The sequence below is a fragment of the Typopeltis vanoorti genome, chromosome 12, assembly GCF_054136105.1.
Source record: "Typopeltis vanoorti isolate ZY-2024b chromosome 12, IOZ_Tvanoo_1.0, whole genome shotgun sequence".
NCBI lineage: Eukaryota > Metazoa > Arthropoda > Arachnida > Uropygi > Thelyphonidae > Typopeltis > Typopeltis vanoorti.
The window spans coordinates 135,716,454-135,737,103 of record NC_143560.1 but is presented as its reverse complement, the minus strand read 5'-3'; the positions used below and the strand labels follow the sequence as shown (position 1 = coordinate 135,737,103).

The 20,650-nt window shown below is 35.6% G+C and overlaps 1 protein-coding gene across 3 annotated transcripts in view; it reads right to left on the bottom strand.

Moving 5' to 3' along the window:
• Positions 1–20,650, bottom strand: part of SMC2 (structural maintenance of chromosomes 2) — a 555,382-nt gene that overhangs the window by 184,756 nt on the left and 349,976 nt on the right. For all 3 annotated transcript variants that reach the window (XM_090401108.1, XM_090401106.1, XM_090401107.1), the window contains one exon: positions 16,069–16,262. In XM_090401108.1, the coding sequence (XP_090257234.1) occupies positions 16,069–16,262 (194 nt within the window). The remainder of the gene's footprint in view (positions 1–16,068; positions 16,263–20,650) is intronic.

The following is a 20,650-nucleotide window of genomic DNA, read 5'->3' as shown; positions in this document are numbered from 1 at the left end:
TCGGTCGTAATTTGACGACCAAGTATACTTGCAGCTTTTGCTATGTGACCTTTGAACTTTAAATTGCTATTCACCAATACGCCAATATCCCTTGCCTCTTCAGTTTCTTGTAGCATAACCCCACTAATATAATATGCCACTGGAACTCTGATCACATCAAAGTGCATAATGTTACACTTACTAACATTAAACTGATAGCCATTTTCATTTGCCCAGATTTCCAGTCCATTCAAATCATATTGCAATTGCTGAATATCAGTAGTAGCATCCCTGATTGCACTACCTGTCTTTGCATCATCGACAAACAATTGCATATCTGATGTCATTAATGTATAGATTAACACGTTCGCTGCCCACTACGAGTATACTCGTAGTTCGTATATGAGCTTCACAAGGTAACTATGAGTATAATCATATGTCGATTTACCGACCTCCTATGCCAAACACGAGTTAACCCTTAGTATAATTACCTTAATTTGGCCGTTGGATTCTGGATAAAGCGGAGAGCACATCTGGGGGGCTTGGTAGAAGGGAAATAATTTCAACTAAAATATAGTATATTATATGTGTGCCTCAGAAGCCAACTACGAATATACTATACTCGATTACCAACCTCCTATGCCAAGCGTGAGTTAATCCGTAGTATAACACATAATTTGTAAATCAATAAAAATAAAAACCAATCAATAAAATAAAAAAACAATTTATTCAAATTAAGAATGGTACGTTTTAAAACAATTTTCCATGCACGATGGTGGTTTTTCTGGCAAACACGACAATAATAACGTGTTTCGCATCATCGTTTGTTTTGTTTGTTTGTTTCATGGCTTTGTTGGGCAATTCTTTTTTTTCTGTTGGTGGTAAAATTTCCAAATAATGAAAATCCCGATTCCTCCTGATATTCTCTGATGCTGTAAGCTCATCCATTCCAACAAAAACTGAGATAAATTGATCTCTAAATTTTAATACAGTCATTGGATTTCCAGTGATCATGTCATAAAATTTAATCGCATTTTGAATGTATACCTCAAAAATGCGTATTGCTAATTTCTTTGGCCATCTAATTGTCTTTCGTAAGGTGAAATAGTAAGAAAGCATTTGATCAGAAAGATCGGTGCCTGACATACCCAAATTATAATCCCTAATGATATTTGGTTTTAATTGAAATTTACCATTCCAATTTTGCAATTCAACCATTTTAAATTTGTGCATATTTGAAATGGAAAGAACTTCCCTGTTATCCTTCCATTTGCTGACTACAACAGGACCTCTTCTTTGCCAAACAAATTCCCCTTTCTTTAGTTTCTTCTCAATAACATCTGGTGGATTGTTTTTCCTATTATTTCTCAGCGTTCCACACATGTACGTTTTTCTGTCGGTGAGCAATTCCGCCAGAGCTTACCGAAAGAAATTCGGAGCGCGGGTTGCATAACCCACACGACAGCATGCCCAACCGAAATGGGCATGCGACACCTGGTGATTTTGAACTAATCTGCAGATGCATGTCTTGTACATCAGCATTTCCAAACTACAGATGGGTTGGGACTGGTCTCTTATAGTATAACTTTTGTGGCCCTATGTATTATATGTGTGCGAATGCTTAATTAAACAATCAGCTTTGTCTGATTTTTTTTACTGATTTCTGCTGTTAGTTAAGCAGTAGGGTCTTGATGGTTTGATTCTTGTCAGAGAAGCAGTTTACTGAAGGTATGAAGTGATAATTGAAAATTACTCTCCCAAATATGGTTGGATAATTGAGGGATTACTGCATGTGTGTGTGTGTCTTATTTTTCTTCTTGCTTTAACCTTCAGCTTGTCATATCTAGAATACTTCAATTCAGTGCAGACAGCCTATCCATTTGTGTGTGTGTTATACTATTAATGTTTTACTCCATTCTAATCTCTTTTTCATTCATTCATTTATGGGCTGTAATTGATATTCTTCATAAATCTTTTCTTTTTTTATTTTTATCAAATTTTGTTTTAACTTTTATTTAGCATTTTTATTTCATAGACAGTATATATCTGTTGTATTTTTGATGTTTTTATTGTTGTTTCACATGCTTGAGTAAATACTACTGATTTACATATTCTTACTTTGGTTTCTTTAGTCAGATGTTCATTTTTCCATATAACTGAATTTAAACATCCTGATATTTTACTAGTCTTCAAGGATTGTTCTTTTACTTCATTCTGTGTGATATTTTCACTGCTAACAGTTATCCGTAAGTATGTGGGCCATTAATGGACAAGAATGTACAATATACAGTCTCTTCCTCCCAAATCAACCCTGCCTTCCTGTGTTTTCCTGCTTGCAGCAAGCATTTCTGCTGCAAAAACATATTTTCCTAGTTGGAGGAAATGCTAACTAGATCTCTAGGTGGTAGATGACTATCATCAGTGAAACACCACGTACCTTCTTATTGGAGTTTTGAAGTGCCGAATGCTATGTTTGGCCTCGAGAGCAGGAGTTTCACCTCCCCCCTTCACTTTCTCCATGCAGTGTGAGTGATACTCTTCAAAGGTGTGCATAACCTACTTAAAAACTCAGATCCTTCTTCATTTCAAGGGTACAGCAGTTAAAACAGTGTACAGGACTGATCCACTTAGTAACGAGTCAGGAGGATTCCTGGTCAACTGACAGATAACTGCACTGCCACATAATCCACCAAGTCGTGCCTGTGAGGAAGACTGAGTAATCAGACTAGACAAAAAAAATTCATGAAAAAAGACCTGGCTTGCAGAAAAAAAAAAATCATCTTTCATCAGGGCAATGCACCTGCTCACAAAGGTGTTTTGGCAATGGGAAAATTAAGGGATCTGTACTATGAATTTTTGGAACCTCCACCCTATTCCCCAGATATGGCTCCTTTTGATTGCTATCTCTTCCCAAAACTAAAATTCTTCCTCACTGGTCAGTGTTTTTCTTCGAATCAAGAGGTGATTGCAACTGTATAGGGGTATTTTGCAGATCTTATTGAGAACCACTACAGGAATGGGATTAAGGGAGATTTTGTTGAAAACTAAAAATAATTTTGAAATTATTATCATTATTACTATTATTGTTATTAAGAGATACCTCCGGGAAGTCAGGAACTCATCGAGGAAGGCCACACTATTCACAATATTCACCTGTTCTTGAATTCATTCATGTTACTTGTGCGCACAACCTCCAATGGCAAGCCATTCCAATCACGAACCTCTCTATGAAAGAAAAATCTAGCCCCCATCCCAGTCTTGACTTCATTCTCAACTTCCAAGGGTTTTCCCCCCATAATTATCAAAATTCTGTATAACCCCTTCAGAAGTTTGTAACTCTCAATCATATCACGCCTATTTCTCCTGTTTACTAGTGTCTGTACTTTACAAATTCTCAATAAATCTTACTCTCCTTTACACTCTGTCTCTCTCACTCCAGTGTATCAGAATAGCCACAGAAACCAGATGTGCACACAACAGTCCAAGGTTATCAAAGCCTTGTAAAGAGGCAAAATGACTTCCTTATCTTTACACATTAAGGTTCATTTGAGCATTGCAATTATGACCATTGAACTTCAACTTCCGGTCTACTAAAACTCCAAGATCCCTAAAGCCACATCAGTTTATTCACGCATGATCCCACCAATGTAATACAACATTGGATATCTTAACGTTTTCTGTCAACCCTTTTCTGAATGCGAGCCCTAACCAATTTTTTCAAAATATTCACCACCACTCCTGAGATACTGATTGGTTGATAGTTGAATACAACAGTTTTTGTACCATTCTTGTGGAAAATCATCCCTGTTTTAAAACTCAAATTATATAGCCTGGTCAAAGGAATAGTCAGTTCAGCTGAACACTCTTTTAGCATCCGTAATGATGCTAAAAGAGAGCTAAAACTGATGAGATGAAAACTATCTCATCGGTTCCTACTGCAGAATTCTTACTCAGTTCACGCAACAGTCTAGTAATTCCTCCTCACACAAGTGTTTCCTAATACAGTGAAGAGGCAGTGGTGAGTACAATGTTGCATATACAGGTCGATAGCTTTTAGCAGAATGGCTGCTCATTAGTTGAACCATCACTCCTGTATCAGTCACCCACACTGCATCTGCATTCAGTACGGTTATTCTTTCAAATTCATTCTTACTTTTACCTGCTAACATAACAACAGAATTCTTTTGGGTTGTCTTTCACTTGCAGAATCAGTTTATTTTCATACTTATGTCTATATCTTAGCTTTCTATACAACACTCTTCTGGCCTGCTGCTTATAATTATCATAAATGACATCATCCTTATGCACATGATATTCCTTCCACATCATCTTTTTCTTGCGAATCTCTTGCTTAATTAGATTACACATCGAATTCGCTCTCTATTTTTTCTTCAAACTCTAAAGACACATTCTGATATCGCATAATTTAAGTATTTTTTAAACACTTCCTATGAACTGTCGATATCCTTCCCATCCAACATCTGATGTCAGACCATGCGCGCCACGGTCTGAGAGTGCAGACCGTGGCGCGCACACACTCTCTCTCTCTCAGATCTCCTCGTGTCTGAGGACTCGTGACCTTCCTGATGATGCTTCACCATTTCTTCCTCTCCTGTGCCTCTCTTATTGCTTGTTCTAGTTTAAGTTCAGTGATTCTTGATATTTGCTCAATCCATCTGTTGGGGGGGGTTCCTCTTTTTCTTTTCCCACACGGTTTACCTTGGATAACCGTGTGGGAAACCACGTGGTTTACCACGGTTTACTTTTTCAAGGCAGTTGCCTTTCCTTCTACATATGTGTCTAAAATATTGCAGTATTCTCTTTTCAATTATGTTTATCAGTCTTGTGTGGATATTCAGTTCTTCTAGAATACTTTTGTTTGTTCTCTTTTTTGTGCAAGACACTCTTAACAATCTTCTCCAGCACCAGAGCTCGAATGCCCCAATTCTTCTTTTGTCATAGTCCAAGACTCAGAAACATAGAGAAAGATTGAAAAAACTAAGGTTTCTACAAGCTTAGTTTTTTTTCTTTTTGGAGATGTGCCTGTCTTTCCTGTTGAATGGTTGACAATTTCAATTCTTCTACATCTATCTCTTCTGCGTTGTTTAAAATCATTATTTTCGTTTTATCCTGATTTATTCTTAAACCGTGGCTTTCCCATTCTAATTGATTCAGGATGGATTTTAATTCCTGTTCGCTTGTTGCTATTATCACTGTGTCATCTGCATATCGTAGGTCAGTGATTGTTCGGCCACCTAATTTAATGCCTCCATTCCACTTTTCTAGAGATCTTTTCATTATAGTTTCGCTGTAAAGATTGAATAGTAATGGTGAGCGTATGCATCCTTGTCTTGATCCTTTTTCAAATTGGAATGCAGGGGACAGTGAGTTTTCAATTCTTACTGTTGCTTGATTTCCTTGACATAAGTTCTTTATGAGGGTTTGGTATTCTGGATTCTTGCATGATATCCCCACCTCATGCAGTCAAAGGCCTTGGAGTAATCTATAAAGCATAGATAAAGGCTTAAGTTAAATTCCCTTGCTTCTTCAATTATTTGTCTAATGTTAGATATATGATCTCTAGTCTCTCGACCTTACCTGAATCCTGCTTGTTCTTCTGAGATCTGATGGTCTATAAAACTTTGTAATCTCTCCTTAATAATGTGAGTAAAATCTTCCTGGTATGTGAAATAAGAGCAATGGCGTAGTAATTTTCATAGTTGTTGTGATTGCCTTTTTTGTAGATTGGGATAATGGTGGAATTGGCCCAGTCATTCAGCCATCTTCCAGATTTTGTTGCATAAATCGTGTATCCAGTTGAATGCATTCTTTCCAAGGTTTTTCAACATTTCAGCTGGTATTGAATCAGGACCTGGGGCTTTGTTTTTCTTTAATTTTTTGATTGCTTGTTCTACTTCACTTATGAGGATCTCTGGTTCTGTTTCCATGTTTTCCATAGCTCCTTCGTCTTCTTGTTAAATAGCTGGATCCTTGTAAAGCTCGGTGCAATACTCTTTCCATCTTCTGGCTATGTCATTAGTGTCAGTTAAGATCTTGCCATTTTCCTCTGCAATTATATTAAGTTTTGGTTTGAATTTTTTGGCTATATCCTTAACCTTCTTGAATAAATCCGCTGTTTCATTAGAGTTGGAGTGTCTTTCTATTTCTTTACAGATGTTTTGGATATAGCTATTTTTATCTTATTGACAAGATTTCTTAATAGCTTTGTTTGGTTTCAGGTAATTTGGGTTTTGCCAATTTGTAATTTTAATTTGTTTCCTTTTTTCAATTAGTTCTAAGGTTTCTTTTGTAATCCATGGACTACCATTCTTCTTTTTTATTGGGATGTGTTTGGCTGCAGATTTTGCAATTGTTTGTTTTAGGTGTGTCCAATATGATTCAATGCTTTGTTCCTGAGGTGTGCTTTTTTGTTTCTCGAGCTCTGATTCAATGTCCATTGAAAATTTGTTGTCTATTTGTGAAAAGTCATATCTTTTGTTGCTGTTATTCTTATTTGCTTTCAGATGGATCTTTAAATTAGAGATTAATAATTGATGGCCTGACCCACAATCTGCTCCTGGCAATGTTTTGGTGATATTGATTAATGTCCTCCATCTTCTGTCAATTAAAATGTAGTCAATTTGATTCTTACATCGATTCCCAAGTGCTACCCATGTATATAGTCTCCACTTCTACTGTTTGTACATTGTGTTAGTGATTGCTATTTCCCTTTCAATGCAGAACTCCAATAGTTATTCTCCTCGTTCGTTTCAACATCTGATATGACAATGCAGAACGTGGCACACTCAAGTTATCTCTGTCTTGTGCAACTAATTCTGCTGCTATCCAGATCTCCCAACGAGTCATTATTCTTTCATTTTCTGTAATACGCTTGCTAAGTTAGTTTATGCCTTCCCACTATCCTCCTCTTTCAGGATCCATGTCAAAGTACCCTTGGAATATCTTCCCCAATTCATTCTCAGTATGTGCACAATCCATTTATATAATTCATCATTTGTTATATGCTGGACACAAAATATTTTATGCAAACATTTTGTTTACAAATTATTTAATTTAGCTTCGTGTTTTTTTGTAACCTTCCATATTCCTGATCCATATAATATAGATTCTTGACAATGCTGTTGAAGAACTTATTTGAGTTATAATATTTGGATAATTTCCATGTATTATTCGATTTTCTGAAAGCAATTTGCTTTTGTTAACCTTTGTGTTATATCCTTATCAGTTCCACCACTATTCAACATTATCTCCAAATTATATAACATTATTATTATTATTATTATTATGTGACACCTCCTGGGAGCCCAAAGACTTATCGAGGGAGAGTGTGCCAACAGTATCAAATGATAGCCCCTTCCAACTACTAAACGCGCTCAAACCTGCTTAACTTTTTGCTGAGCTATTAGTAGCAGAGGCTCTACCAATCGACCAACCTTTGCTGGCAAAATATTCTTAATTTCTTTTACTGAATGTTGGTCAATTTTAACTTCTTTCTGAAATTTGTAGTTTAATGTAAGAACTTTTTATTCATATTTATTTTACATCCAACTTTTTCAGCTCTTTTATACAATGCTTATGATTTTGCTTTGTATATCTGTGTTTTGATTATAGCAAAAACTGTCTACATAACGTAGATCTTCCAGATGTGACATAGGATTCCATTTTATTCCTCATTCTACTTAACAGATGGGTACTATTAAAGTTAAATAATAAGAATAGGAAAATTACATGGTAATTACACTAGTGAGTATTTCGGATAAGATTTCCACAAGCATACTTCAGAAGAGGCTAAGAAAAATTGTTAAAAGGAAATTTGTAGAAAAATGTTGATTTCATGCCAAACAGTGCTTGTGAGAGTTAGATTTTCAATTACAATAAATAACTGAGAAATCATGGAATAATGATAATGAGGATGTGTGATTCAGTTTTGTAATTTTAAAAAAACAATGTGGGGTGCTTAAGGGTCAAAGCTGTATAACTGAGTGGAGACCTCCACATAGCCTTTAAAGGAATGCGGAGAACCGACCAGGGCTTCTGACCTAATGTCCAATCCTCACCTTTTCGTGGTGCATCCTGTTGGGTATCTACTTTGATACTGAACGAACGAGGATGGGCTGGCAATTTGGGATTTAGCCGACCAAATTGTATTCTTACTGGTTAAACCAAAATAAAAAATGATGGCACAACATGACAAAATTTCATGCCGGCTGGGGCGTCGCCCGGTTAAACAAGGCCCACGTTGTTTTCGCCAGGGAACCAGGGCGAACAGCGAAAAGTCAGCTACTGGAACAAATCTGAAAACAAAACCCAACTCAACATCACCAGAGTTAAAGATCGGTACTATCAACGTAAGAAGCCTGAATGGCAAAGAAATGGAGCTAGCTGAGGAATTAGATAAGTACCAGATCGACATAATAGGGGTGACTGAAACAAAAAAGACCAAAACTGGTGAGATCTTTCTGAGCAATAAATACAAAATGTTATATTCAGGCAATGACAATCAAGGAAAAGAAGGAGTAGCCATAGTATTCAACACAAAATATGAGGCTAATCTTCTTGAATGGCACTCAGTCTCAAGTAGAGTAATGTGGGCAAATATGAGAATGGGGAACTGGACAATGAGACTTATTTGTGCCTATGGTCCCACAGAAGGTTCTACTAAGGTAGAAGTGGAGGAATTTTTTGAGGCTTTAGAAAAAGCAACTGACACAATGAAAAAGGAAAAGTTGGTCCTTGTTGGGGATCTAAATAGTAGAGTAGGAAATGATTGTGAGACATACAAAAATATTTTGGGAAAATTTGGAGAAAAGAGCAAAGCTAATAATAATGGCAAATATCTGTTGGATTTCTGCTGAGGACATGGACTGGTTATTACTAACACCATGTTCCAACATAAAAATGTGCACAAATTCACATGGAGAGAAGAGGCTAGGAATAAGAAAAGTCCCATTGACTATGTTATTGTTGATAGTGATGTTTTCTCCCTGGTGCAGGACACCAGAGTGTACAGAGGATTTGAAATTGGAAGTGATCACTATTTAGTCTTGAGCAGGATAAAATTGAATTTCATATTGAAAAGAATAACATGTAAGAAAGTTTTAAAGCGAATAAAAGTTGAGCAGCTCTCAGATGTGAACTGTAGACTAAAATACAGAAATATTATTGAAAAGAAAATGAAAGAGTTTGAGAACAGGAATCAAACCTTGGATATTCAGTAGCAAACTCTGAAGGAAACATTGATTGATTCTGCCAGAGAGGCATGTGGTGAGGTTGTGTGGAAGGATAAAAAAATCAGAACTTCCTGGTGGATACAGGAAGTTAAAGAGGCAGTGAAGGAAAAGAAGAAAGCATATCAAAAGTTCCTGGCAAATAAGTCAGCTTTTACTCTTACAGAATACAGAAACAAATGTAAGAAAGCTAAACAGTGTGTAAAACTAGCTAAACAAAAGTCATGGGAGGACTTTGGCAAGAATACAGAAAATAAATATCAAGAAGGTGGCAAAATATTCTGGAGGTTGTTGAAGAAGCTTAGGAATGGAGGAAAGAGTGCTGTAAAAGGAATTAGAGATGATAAAGGTGAAATGAAAACAGGAGAAAAAGATATCCTTGAAGTATGGAGTAATTACTTTGAAAAACTGCTAAATGAAACAAGCAGTGATGACAGCACAGTGATAAAAAACACTGACCAGGCATGCAGTCAGGAATACATATCCATACTAGAAGTAGAAAAAGCCATCAAAGGCTTGAAATGTGGAAAGGCAGCAGGAGTAGATGATATTCGACCAGAAATGCTGAAGTATGGTGGTATAAGAGTCTTACAGTGGCTGCACTGCATAGTTCAGAAAGCCTGGACAGAGGGACGAATTCCCGATGATTGGAGTAGAGCTCTCATAGTACCCATATATAAAAAGGGAAATAAAACTGAATGTGAGAATTACAGAGGTATTTCCCTACTGAGTGTTCCTGGCAAGATCTATGCAAATATACTTGAGAAACGGTTGAGAAGAATTGTGGAAGAAAAGCTTGGTGAAGAACAAGCTGGATTCAGACCAAATAGAGGCTGTCAGGATCAGATCTTCACTTTACGACAAATAGTCGAGAAAGCATGGGAATATAACAAAGATCTGTATTTAAGTTTTGTCGATTTGGAAAAGGCATATGACAAGGTGCCAAGAGAGAAGCTATTCAATACGCTGCAGTTATATGGTGTCAATGGGGCATTATATCAAGCAATACTTAGTCTTTATTTGAGTTGTGAGTCAGCAGTTAGAATTGAAGGAAGTACAGGAAGATGGTTTAATGTTAAATCTGGTGTGAGACAAGGATGTACATTATCCCCTCTGTTATTCATTATCTATATGGATCACATTATGAAGGAATGTGGTATTAAACCTGATATCAAAATTGGAGATGATAATGTCAGCTCTTTGCTTTATGCGGATGATGTCATACTTCTAAATAAATCTGCTACAAGTCTGCAAGATTCTCTGACTAAATTGAATAGCTGTTGTAATAGATATGGTATGAAGGTCAGCAATAAAAAGACAAAGACAATGAAAATAGGCAGAATCATTGAAAATATCAACTGTGTTGTGAATGGAGAACCTGTGGAACAAGTAAAACATTTCAGCTACTTAGGCACAATTTTTACTGAAGATGGTAAACTAAATATAGAAATAGACAACAGAATCAGCAAAGCTGGTATGGTGGGAAGTCAATTGAATAAATTCATATGGAATAAGAAAGAAATTAGTCAGAACACTAAATTAGCTGTATACAAGACTGTGTTCAAACCAATTTTAACTTATGGGTCAGAAGTAAAACACTTGAACAAAGACTAGAGACCGCAGATATGAGAGTCCTAAGAAAGATTAGAGGCGTGAAGAGATGGCATCAATGGCAATATCATATTAAAAATGAGGATATTAGGAAAGAACTTGACATTGTCAGCATCCAGGAATGCATTAGCAGAGCTAATCTCAGGTGGTATGGTCACTTAAACAGAATGGGCGAGGAAAGATTAGCAAAACAAGTGTTCTCTGCCAGGTTGGCAGCAAAACGACCCAGAGGAAGACCAAGATATAGGTGGATTGATACGGTACAAAGTGCCTTAGACGATAGAAATATAAGATCTGATAATGTTGGAGTCTTGACAAGTAACAGACTGATTTGGAGGAAAATTGTAGATAGGAAGTTAGTAATGATGTAATTTTTTCATGTAGTACTGTCATATCCTGTACACCCCTTGAGGGTACATGGCAGGAATTTGATGATGATGATGATGAAAAACAATGTGACAGTTCAGCAAGAGGAAAGATGTTAAAAAGGCTATAGTTACACAGTGTAAATAGTACATTATATCAAGCAATACAAGGTCTATATTTGAGCTGTAAGTCAGCAGTTACAATTGAAGGAGATACAGGAAGTTGATCTGATGTGAAATCAGGTGTATGGCAAGAATAATTATACTCCTACTGCTGTTCATCATCTACATAGGTCACATTATGAAGGAAAATGGCATTAAACCTGATATCAGAATTAGAGATATTAAACTCAGCTGCTATTTACTTTATGCGAATGATTTTCTAATATTAAATAAATCCAGTACAAGTGCACAGGAATAAATGCCGTAACAAACTGGACATGAAAATCAACAATAAAAGGCAAAGACTATGAAACTATGCAAGAATATTAAGCACAATGGATACGATAGGGAGAAATTAGTCAAACCACTAAAGAAGCTATATCCAAGACATTGTTAAAACCAATTTTAACTTACAGATCTAATAACTAGTTTGGAAATAAACAGTTAACAAGCACTCATATACAAGCAGCCATATACATACATTGTAAATATCTCTTGGATGCACAGGTATCCTTGAAGCTTTCTATTAGTATCTTATTCTGAATTGAAACCAGAGAAACTGAATGTAGCATTTTATGCCAGTTTTCATTCTCATACTGTCAGAGTCTTCACACACGTTTGTCTACATTTTCCCTGATTTTGAACATACCTTAACTAACTTTTTCCAACTACCTAACTTCAAATCAATTCAAGTGCATAAGGTATATATACAGGACTGTTTGTCCATCCAATTCTGCCCAAATGTATCTGAAAGTCTTCCCCCACCCAACGTGCCTCTCACATCCTCCAGCATTTCATATATAGTCATACCTCGTTTAACGAAAAAGATGCGTTCCACAAACTTACCGTGTTTTCAGTATATATGATGATACTTTTTTCTAAAATTTTTAGACCAATTATACACGGGGGAGGGTGTTTAAATAGTTGAGAGGCTCACGGTTGCCAAGGCGAAACTGCCGGTATCTTGTCTCCACGGACAGGTTTCCGCCAATTACTAGCCTTGTTAATTCTGTCAATTGACATCATTAACAGCTGATTTTGAATAAACCAATCAGAACTCTTAAAAGCATTCATACGCCTGCAACTCGTTGGCAAAGTAAGTTAATGCATTAACAAGATTTTGAGCACTAGCTCATAAAAATGTCCAAAAATAAAAAACGATTCATATTCTTAAAAATTCAAGTTAAAAGTCATCAATTATGCCAAAGAACATGAAAATAAAGCTTCAGGTTTGGATCTCCTCCTACTGAGTGTATGATTAGATAGTGGAGATGTTTAAAATATTGATTTCTTAATTTTGGGTTTGAAAAAGTAAGGAGTTCATCTTATTATTATTATAAAAACCTCCATGGAGTCAAAGACTCATCGTGGGCAGTCCACTGTTATACACACAGTTTATCATACGGTGTCTTAAATATATTCACTGTCTGCACACACCACACTCTTGGGCAAAGCATTCCAATCACTCTCCATGCAAAAAACCTGCTCCTCACTCCCTTGCTCACACCCTCCTTATACAGCTTCCAGAATGACCTCTTGTTCTCCTGCTATCCTCACCCATTCTGTGCAAAATCTCCCCAACATTAATCTGGTAATAACCTCTTAACAGCTTATATGTCTCAATCATATCCCCCCTCCTCCTTCTATCCACCAATTTCTGCAAATTGCATTTTGTCAATCTGTCTTCATACTCTACATTCCAAAGACCAGAAACCACTTAGTCAATCGCCTCTGAACTTTTTCCAATGCAATTTCATCTTTTTAAAAACCAAGTGACCAGATCTGTGCACAGTAATCCATATGTGGCCTGATCAAAGCCTTATACAAAGGAACCATAACATCCTTGCTTTTACAAGTCAATGTCCTCCGCATCATTCCCATTATCTACTGTGTTGTCTTCACTATTTTAGTAACATGTCCCCGAAATTTTAGGCCCTTGTCAACAATCACTCCCAGATCTCTCATTTCTCTACCTCTTCCAAGATATTTGCACCGACTGTGTACTTTACATCCCATCTCTGCTTCGCAAATTTCAAAACCTTACACTTTGAAACACTGAATTGACATCCTCACTTATTTACCCATTCAGCCAGTGCATTCAAGTCCTCTTGCAAAGCTACAGCATCCACACTACTCCTAATAGCTCTCCCCAACTTTGCATCATCTGCAAACAACTGCACATCACCATTCAGACTTCTCCAGATATCATTTACATACAAATTAAACAGCAATGGACCCAAAACAGACCCTTGAGGTACACCTCTAGTAACTTTCCTCTTCTGGGATATCACTCCTCCATAGACAACTATCTGATAATTTAATTTAATTACCAGCTTGTCATGTGGAAATTTATCAAATGCCTTTGCAAAATCTAAATATACCACTGTATATGCAACACCCTTATCCAACACATTTGTCACTTTATTATAAAAAGTAAGCAGGTTGCTAAAGCATGATCTTCCTTTAGTAAATCCATGCTGGCCGCCAAAGAGTATTTTTCTGTTGTCAACCCAATTCTGAATCTTATTCCTAACTAACTTTTTTAATACCTTGATCACAACTTCAGACACACAGACTGGTCTATAATTCAAAGCCTTACTCTTATCACCTCCCTTATGAATTGGAACAATTTTACCCTCTTTCCACTCTTTTGGAACTTGACCCAGTGGGAGACTCATGTTGAAAAGATATACAAAAGCTGTTGTTAACTCTCTGGCACATTCCCTCAAGACACGTGGTGAAATAGCATCAAGTCCCACAGCCTTATTTACATCAAGTCTATTCAATTCCTCATATAACTCCTGTTCAGTTACTAACAGTTCCTCCTCCTCCTTTCACACTGCTTTCAAGTTCTGCATGATGCCACATTCACAAGAATGAAATACCTTTAGAAATTGCTCACTAAATATCTCAACTATATCCTCTGCAGCAGTTATCATTCCTCCGTTTTCTTATACATGGGGGCGTCTTATACATGGAAAAATACGGTACTTTGTTAAGCGAAACTTTGTTCTCAGAGGTAAAAATACTATGGCCATAATAGGGATAAATTCGTACGTAAAGAAAATGAAATACTTTTTTTTTTTTGAAAAAAGAAAAGCTTTATTAAATAAAAAGTCAATATTACATACCTAACAAAGATAAAATCACAACATTTTCAAATACAAACCTAAAGTTGATTATGCTTTTTTCTCTTTTCTGATTGACTAAGTATGGTTGTTAAAGTTGACTGTGCTAATCCTAAAGAATGTGCCACATTGGATTTTCTTTCACCCCTTTCAACAGGTTGTACGATATTTAATTTAGTTTCTAAAGAAATTGCTTTTCTTTTCCTTGTTTCTGACATTTTAACTAAATATTAATATTTACAAAATCTACAATAATGCTATCAGAGAACATACATCATTTATTTAAATGACCACACTGAAACACACCATACGAAGTGTAAACAATGACTAAATTATGTGGATGATGAGCGAAACTGTTAAAACAGACACACCCACAGCTTGAGAGTACATGACGAATCGCCGCTGTTCGCCAATCAGATGCTTGCTGGGCGATGACCTTAAAATTTTAATACTTTTACATAAAATGGGGCTTGAAATAGTGGACTTTGTTACCGGAGGTAATGTTAACCGAGGTATGACTGTATTGCCTTTTAAATTATTCATGCTGGCCAATTATTAACTCTTATTTTGCCTTTTTCAAATTCAACAGCATCACTGATATCTTTAAACGTGCACATCAGAATGGATGCTTTCAGCATACATCACACACAACCATAATACTGGAATTGCAATGCAACATTCTCTCCTACTGCCTTGTCACTCATTAATGCATTCAATGGTATTCCCTTGCTTTGCTTTGTAACTCTTTTTTGCATATTACTTACCAGACTTCTGGCAAGTAATATGCAGAATCTCTCAGCCAACCAGCCTGCACTCCCAAAGGCACAACCTATTCAATGAAAGACCTCCATGTAAGCATACTATTTCCTTCACTAAAGCACCATTGGTCTCAGTTTTCTTCACTTTTTTTTCTTTCCCCAAACTTGCACTCTCATCATTCATACTACTTTCATCTTCAGTTATTTCTGTATTCACTTCTATATTCTCTATCCTCATATTACTTTTTTTTTTCACAAATATTCCCCACATTCTACTATCTTCAATTTAACACAAACACTTCTGACAGCTTCTCAACACATTTACTTATCTTCCACAAGTCACTTCAGTATGCCATGCCGTCTATTTGTAGATGGCATAGCATTTCATCTAAGTATTTGTCATCTGTATCCATAAGCAGATGACATAACTTGACAAGAAATTATATTCTTGGAAACAAGAATATAATTCTTGCGAAGTATGATTTATTCAAGAGGAATTAATCTTTCTACATGCAAAAATCTAGCAATCAGAAGTATTAAGATTTGGCAACAGGCAATTTATTATGGTAAAATAAGTAAATTTGTCAGCTGGTAAAACACACTAAAGCATTTGCATGTTTACCAGTTTCAGAGTAAAGAATATTAAAATCACACATGCCAAACAGCATTCTTTGAGCATCATGAAAATTAGACTAGATAAAGTTGCAATTTACAGTTAACAAGTTTGCGTTGAATTTTAAAGCTAAGCATGCAACAAATAAATATTTAAAGGGAATGCAGACTTTAAATTCCACAGATTTCCATATTTCAAATTTACCTGTTCCATTTCCTTAGCTTGCCGAGATGATATTTCTGCCCTTTTCTTGCATAAATTTAAGTCATCTTCTGCTTTCTTAAGTTCTCGTTCTCGAATTACACTAGCATCTTTAATCTTTAATTGCAAACTGTTGACTCTCTCATCTGCCTCTCTTTTGATATCTTTACATTTATTCAATATTGCTTCTTGCTCCACTAAACAGAGGAAATAAAACTATGCAATAAATATGAAATATTTATTCAGTCCCCCCCCCCCAATAAGAAACCACTGATGTTGAATATTAAACTAGAGATAATAATAACCAGAAATAACATAATAACATACCATCCCAAATCCTATCCTTGGTGTAAAAGGTGGAGAAGCTAATAATGGAATTTAAAATGCCAGTTCAGGCAGTTCAAATCCATAAGCATGTACAGCAATCCCTTGATTAATGCGCTCCCGATTAGTGCGTCATTTTTTTTTTTTTTTTTTTTTTTGATACCCAAATTCGATTAGTGTACCTATATACATCTTAAAAATAAACATTAAGATTTTAATTTTTTCTTCCTCTATAGATTTTTTTTGATTAACTATTTTAAAAGATTATTCACTAGGATGAAATAATTTAGTTACCGATTTAAAACATTTTAAAAAGTTATTTTTAATGGCATACTACACTGATTCCATGTACACTATGTTTCAAATTTACCGCCAACATTTATGTCGCCTGCTAATTACACAGCATTTTGCTGATCATTTCTCGTGCCTCCTTTGCAATTGTCTTCCTTACTTTTTTTTATTTTAAAGTATTTTCCCAACCTTAAATCATGAATAAAAGAATTAGTGAGCAAAAAAAGTGAAAGTGTGAAAAAGATTCGATAAGTAATCTCATTGGAAGAAAAACTTGAAACAATAAAGAAAAATGAACAAGGCGAGTCGAGAGCAAATATAGGACAAGATCACAAAAATGAGCGAATCAACTAAATGAGCAATTTCAAGCAAAGCTGCTAAATACAAAGAGAAAGGTAAGGCTGCTATAAGTTCATCATGCAATGCACTCGAAATCAAAGTATTATAATGATTGAATTAGAGAGACTTCTTTCTACATGGATTAAAGATAGTAACCAAAAACTGATCCCACTAAGCACTAACCTTATTAAATCAAAAACATTAAGTCTCTTTGCAACCTTGAAAGAAAGGGTTATCAATGATGGAAAAGAAGAAGAATTCCATGCAAGTGCTGGGTGGTATGAGCATTTCAAAAAGAGAAATAACCTACATAATGTTCTAATAAGAGGAGAAGCTGCAAGTGCAGATAAGAAGGTCGCTGCAAATTATCCAGATATTTTGAAGAATTTGTGGAAAATGGGGGCTATTGTGACCAACAAATATTTAATTTCAATGAAACCGGACTTTTTGGAAGCGAATGCCTTCCAAGAGTTTTCTGGCCAAATCAGAGAAATCTCAGCCTTGTTATAAAGTGGCAAAGTCAAATGAAATCACTGCTAGCAATATGCGAGCCATTTGGAAGCATAATGTGCAAATGATTTTAGAGGCTTTTCAAATTAATCTTCTTATTATTATTATTGTGCTATCTTCTATCGAAGGTCAGCGACCATCTTGGCGAACAAACTGCGGTCTTGTGCTAATCTGAGCAGTTGTGCACTGCTCTTTCCTGTCCACGACTTGATGTTGTCAAACCATGATATTCTTTTTCTTCCTCTAGTTCCTTTGCCATCAATTCTTCCTACCAAAATAGTTTGTAGAAGTTGGTATTTGCTGTTTCTCATGATGTGGCCAAGATATGATGTTTTTCGTTTCTTGATTATTTGTACAAGATGTTTAGCTTTACCAATGGATTTTAAGACCTCTTCATTGGTAATTTTTTCTGTCCATGATGTCTTTAGCATTCTTCTGTATAGCCAATTCTCAAAGGCTTTGATTTTCTTGATGGTTGTCGCCTTCAATGTCCATGTTTCAACTCCATAGAGCAGAATAGACAACACGTAACATTTCAGCATTCGGCATCTGACTTCCATGTTTAGATCTTTATTGCAGAATAGTGTTCTCATTTTCATGAAGGACTGCCGTGCAACTTCAATCCTTGTCTTTATATCTATTTCTGGATCCCACCGTTCATTAAGCCAGCAACCAAGATATTTATATCTTGACATTTGATCAATATTTTTCCCATTGAGTGTCACTTTCATTGATGAGGCTGGATGTTTGCTGATGATCATGTATTTTGTCTTGTTGATGTTTATATTTATTCCCATTCTTTGGCTTTCTATGTATACTCTGTCAATGAGTTTTTGGAGATCCATAATGTTATCTGCAATTAGCACGGTGTCATCTGCATATCGTAGGTTGTTAACAATCTTTCCATTTATTGTGATTCCCTCTGGACATTCTTCCAATGCTTTTTTAAAGATTACCTCTGCATATATGTTGAACAGGAGTGGTGAGAGCACACATCCTTGTCTCACTCCTCTTTTGATGTTAATATCACTGGTGGTAATGTTGTCTAATTGAATGGTAGCTGCCTGATTCCGATACAGATTTGTTATTAGTCTTATGTCTTGTTTGTCTAGCCTTATTTGTTGAAGGATTTCTATTAAGTTGGTGTGTCTGACTTTGTCGAATGCTTTTTCAAAATCTATGAAACACATAAAGACAGATTTCTGTTTTTCTATGCATTTTTGTATCAATAATTGGGTACAGAAAAGGGCCTCTCTAGTACCAAAACCATTCCGAAAGACGAATTGTGTTTCACTTAGAGTTTCTTCACTTTTTCTATAAATACGATTCTGAATTACTTTCAAAAATATTTTTAATGTTTGGCTCATTAGACTAATAAGTCTGAAGTCACCACAGGAATTCGCTTTGGGTTTCTTTGGAATAGTGATAAATGTAGATTTGAGCCAATCTGATGGAAATTCATCACTTTCATATATTTCATTAAATAGTTTTTCAAGAAGTTTGATGTTATCTGGTTCTATTAATTTTAAAAATTCTGTTTGCACACCATCTGGTCCACTGGCTTTTCCTGTTTTACTTGTTCGTATAGCATTCTCTATTTCGCATTTCATGATTGCTGGTCCTTGAATGTTATCTTTTATATTTATAGGCTTCTGTCTAGTATCATTGAAAAGTTCTGTTACATATTTTATCCAAATCTGTGCTTTATTCTCTTCTTCTAGAACTATTTTCGATTTTCATCTCTTACAGACACTATTTGCTTTTTCCTCAGTTTTCTGGAAATTTCGTTGATTTTCTTATACAGATTGAAATTATCATGTTTCTTCTGAAGCAGTTCAATTTCAGTACATAAATTTTTCATCCAATTTTCCTTGGCTTCTTTTATTTTTTTCTTGATGATGTTATGTGTTTCTGTATACCTGGCTAGGTCTTTGTTTTTATACATTCTTCTTGTATCAATAAGAGAAAGAATCTCATCTGTCATCCATTCCTATTGTTTTATATTATTCACATAACCTACTTCTTCAATACTTGTTGTTACGATGGCATTCTTTAAGCTATTCCAAAGAGATTCCACACTTTTATTTTCTTCTATGTTAATCTGTTGTAATCGCAGGTTAAGCTGTGTCTTGGCACTTTTATTTATGTTCGGGTCTTTCAGTTTTTCTACATCAATTTTCTTTTTCTTCTTTTGTGATTTTTTTAGCTGATTTTAATCTAAGACGTACTTCTGCAACTATGGGATTGTGGTCAGATGAGATATCTGCTCCAGGATAAGTCTTTGCACTCTTTATACTACTGTGGAATCTTTTATTTATCAGTATATAATCAATTTGATTTCGGACAATGTTATGTTGGTTTATCTTGAGGCGATTTCCAAGTGTACAGTCTTCTGGGTTGAAGTTTAAACCAGGTATTTGCTATTGTTAGATCTTCTTCCTGACAGAACTGGACTAGGCGATCTCCTCTGTCATTTCTGGTGCTTAAGCCATGTTCACCAACAATTTCTCCATCGCCCCCTCTTCCTACTTTTGCATTGAAGTCACCCATCACTATGTTTAAACTTAAACAAATTAATCTAAGTTAATTAAATCTCATTCTAAGAAAGTGAGTGATTCCAACCTGCTAAATTTAGATGCACAGCGAGAAGATCCTGAAGAATATGAAGAAAATTTAATCACTGACGAGCCCAAAGAGATTTCACAGAAACTATTAAAAATATTTTTTGTATAATCGAAATTTTTAAGCAGCAATGCTTAGAGGCTGACCCTGGTGAAGAGAGAAGCAGTAAAATTTGCAGAAGAGGCAATAGGGCCATACCATCAGTTGTATGGCTGGGAAAAACAAAACAAAACAGAATGCCTGCCAAACTATATTAGCTCAATTCTTTGTTAAGAAGTAGAATAATAAATTTATATTCTGAATATGTTTTATTGTCTTCCAGCTTCATAGTTTTCCTTTAACATAGGCCTTAGACATACCCTAATTCTTTTATAAAAAAAATTAAGGGTCAAAAAAGAAATTTGAGTAACAAATTATACTTTTTCCCATAGGCTATTTTATTCGATTAGTGCATCTTCGATTAATGCACCTGTTTTAAAGAACACATTAGGCACATTAA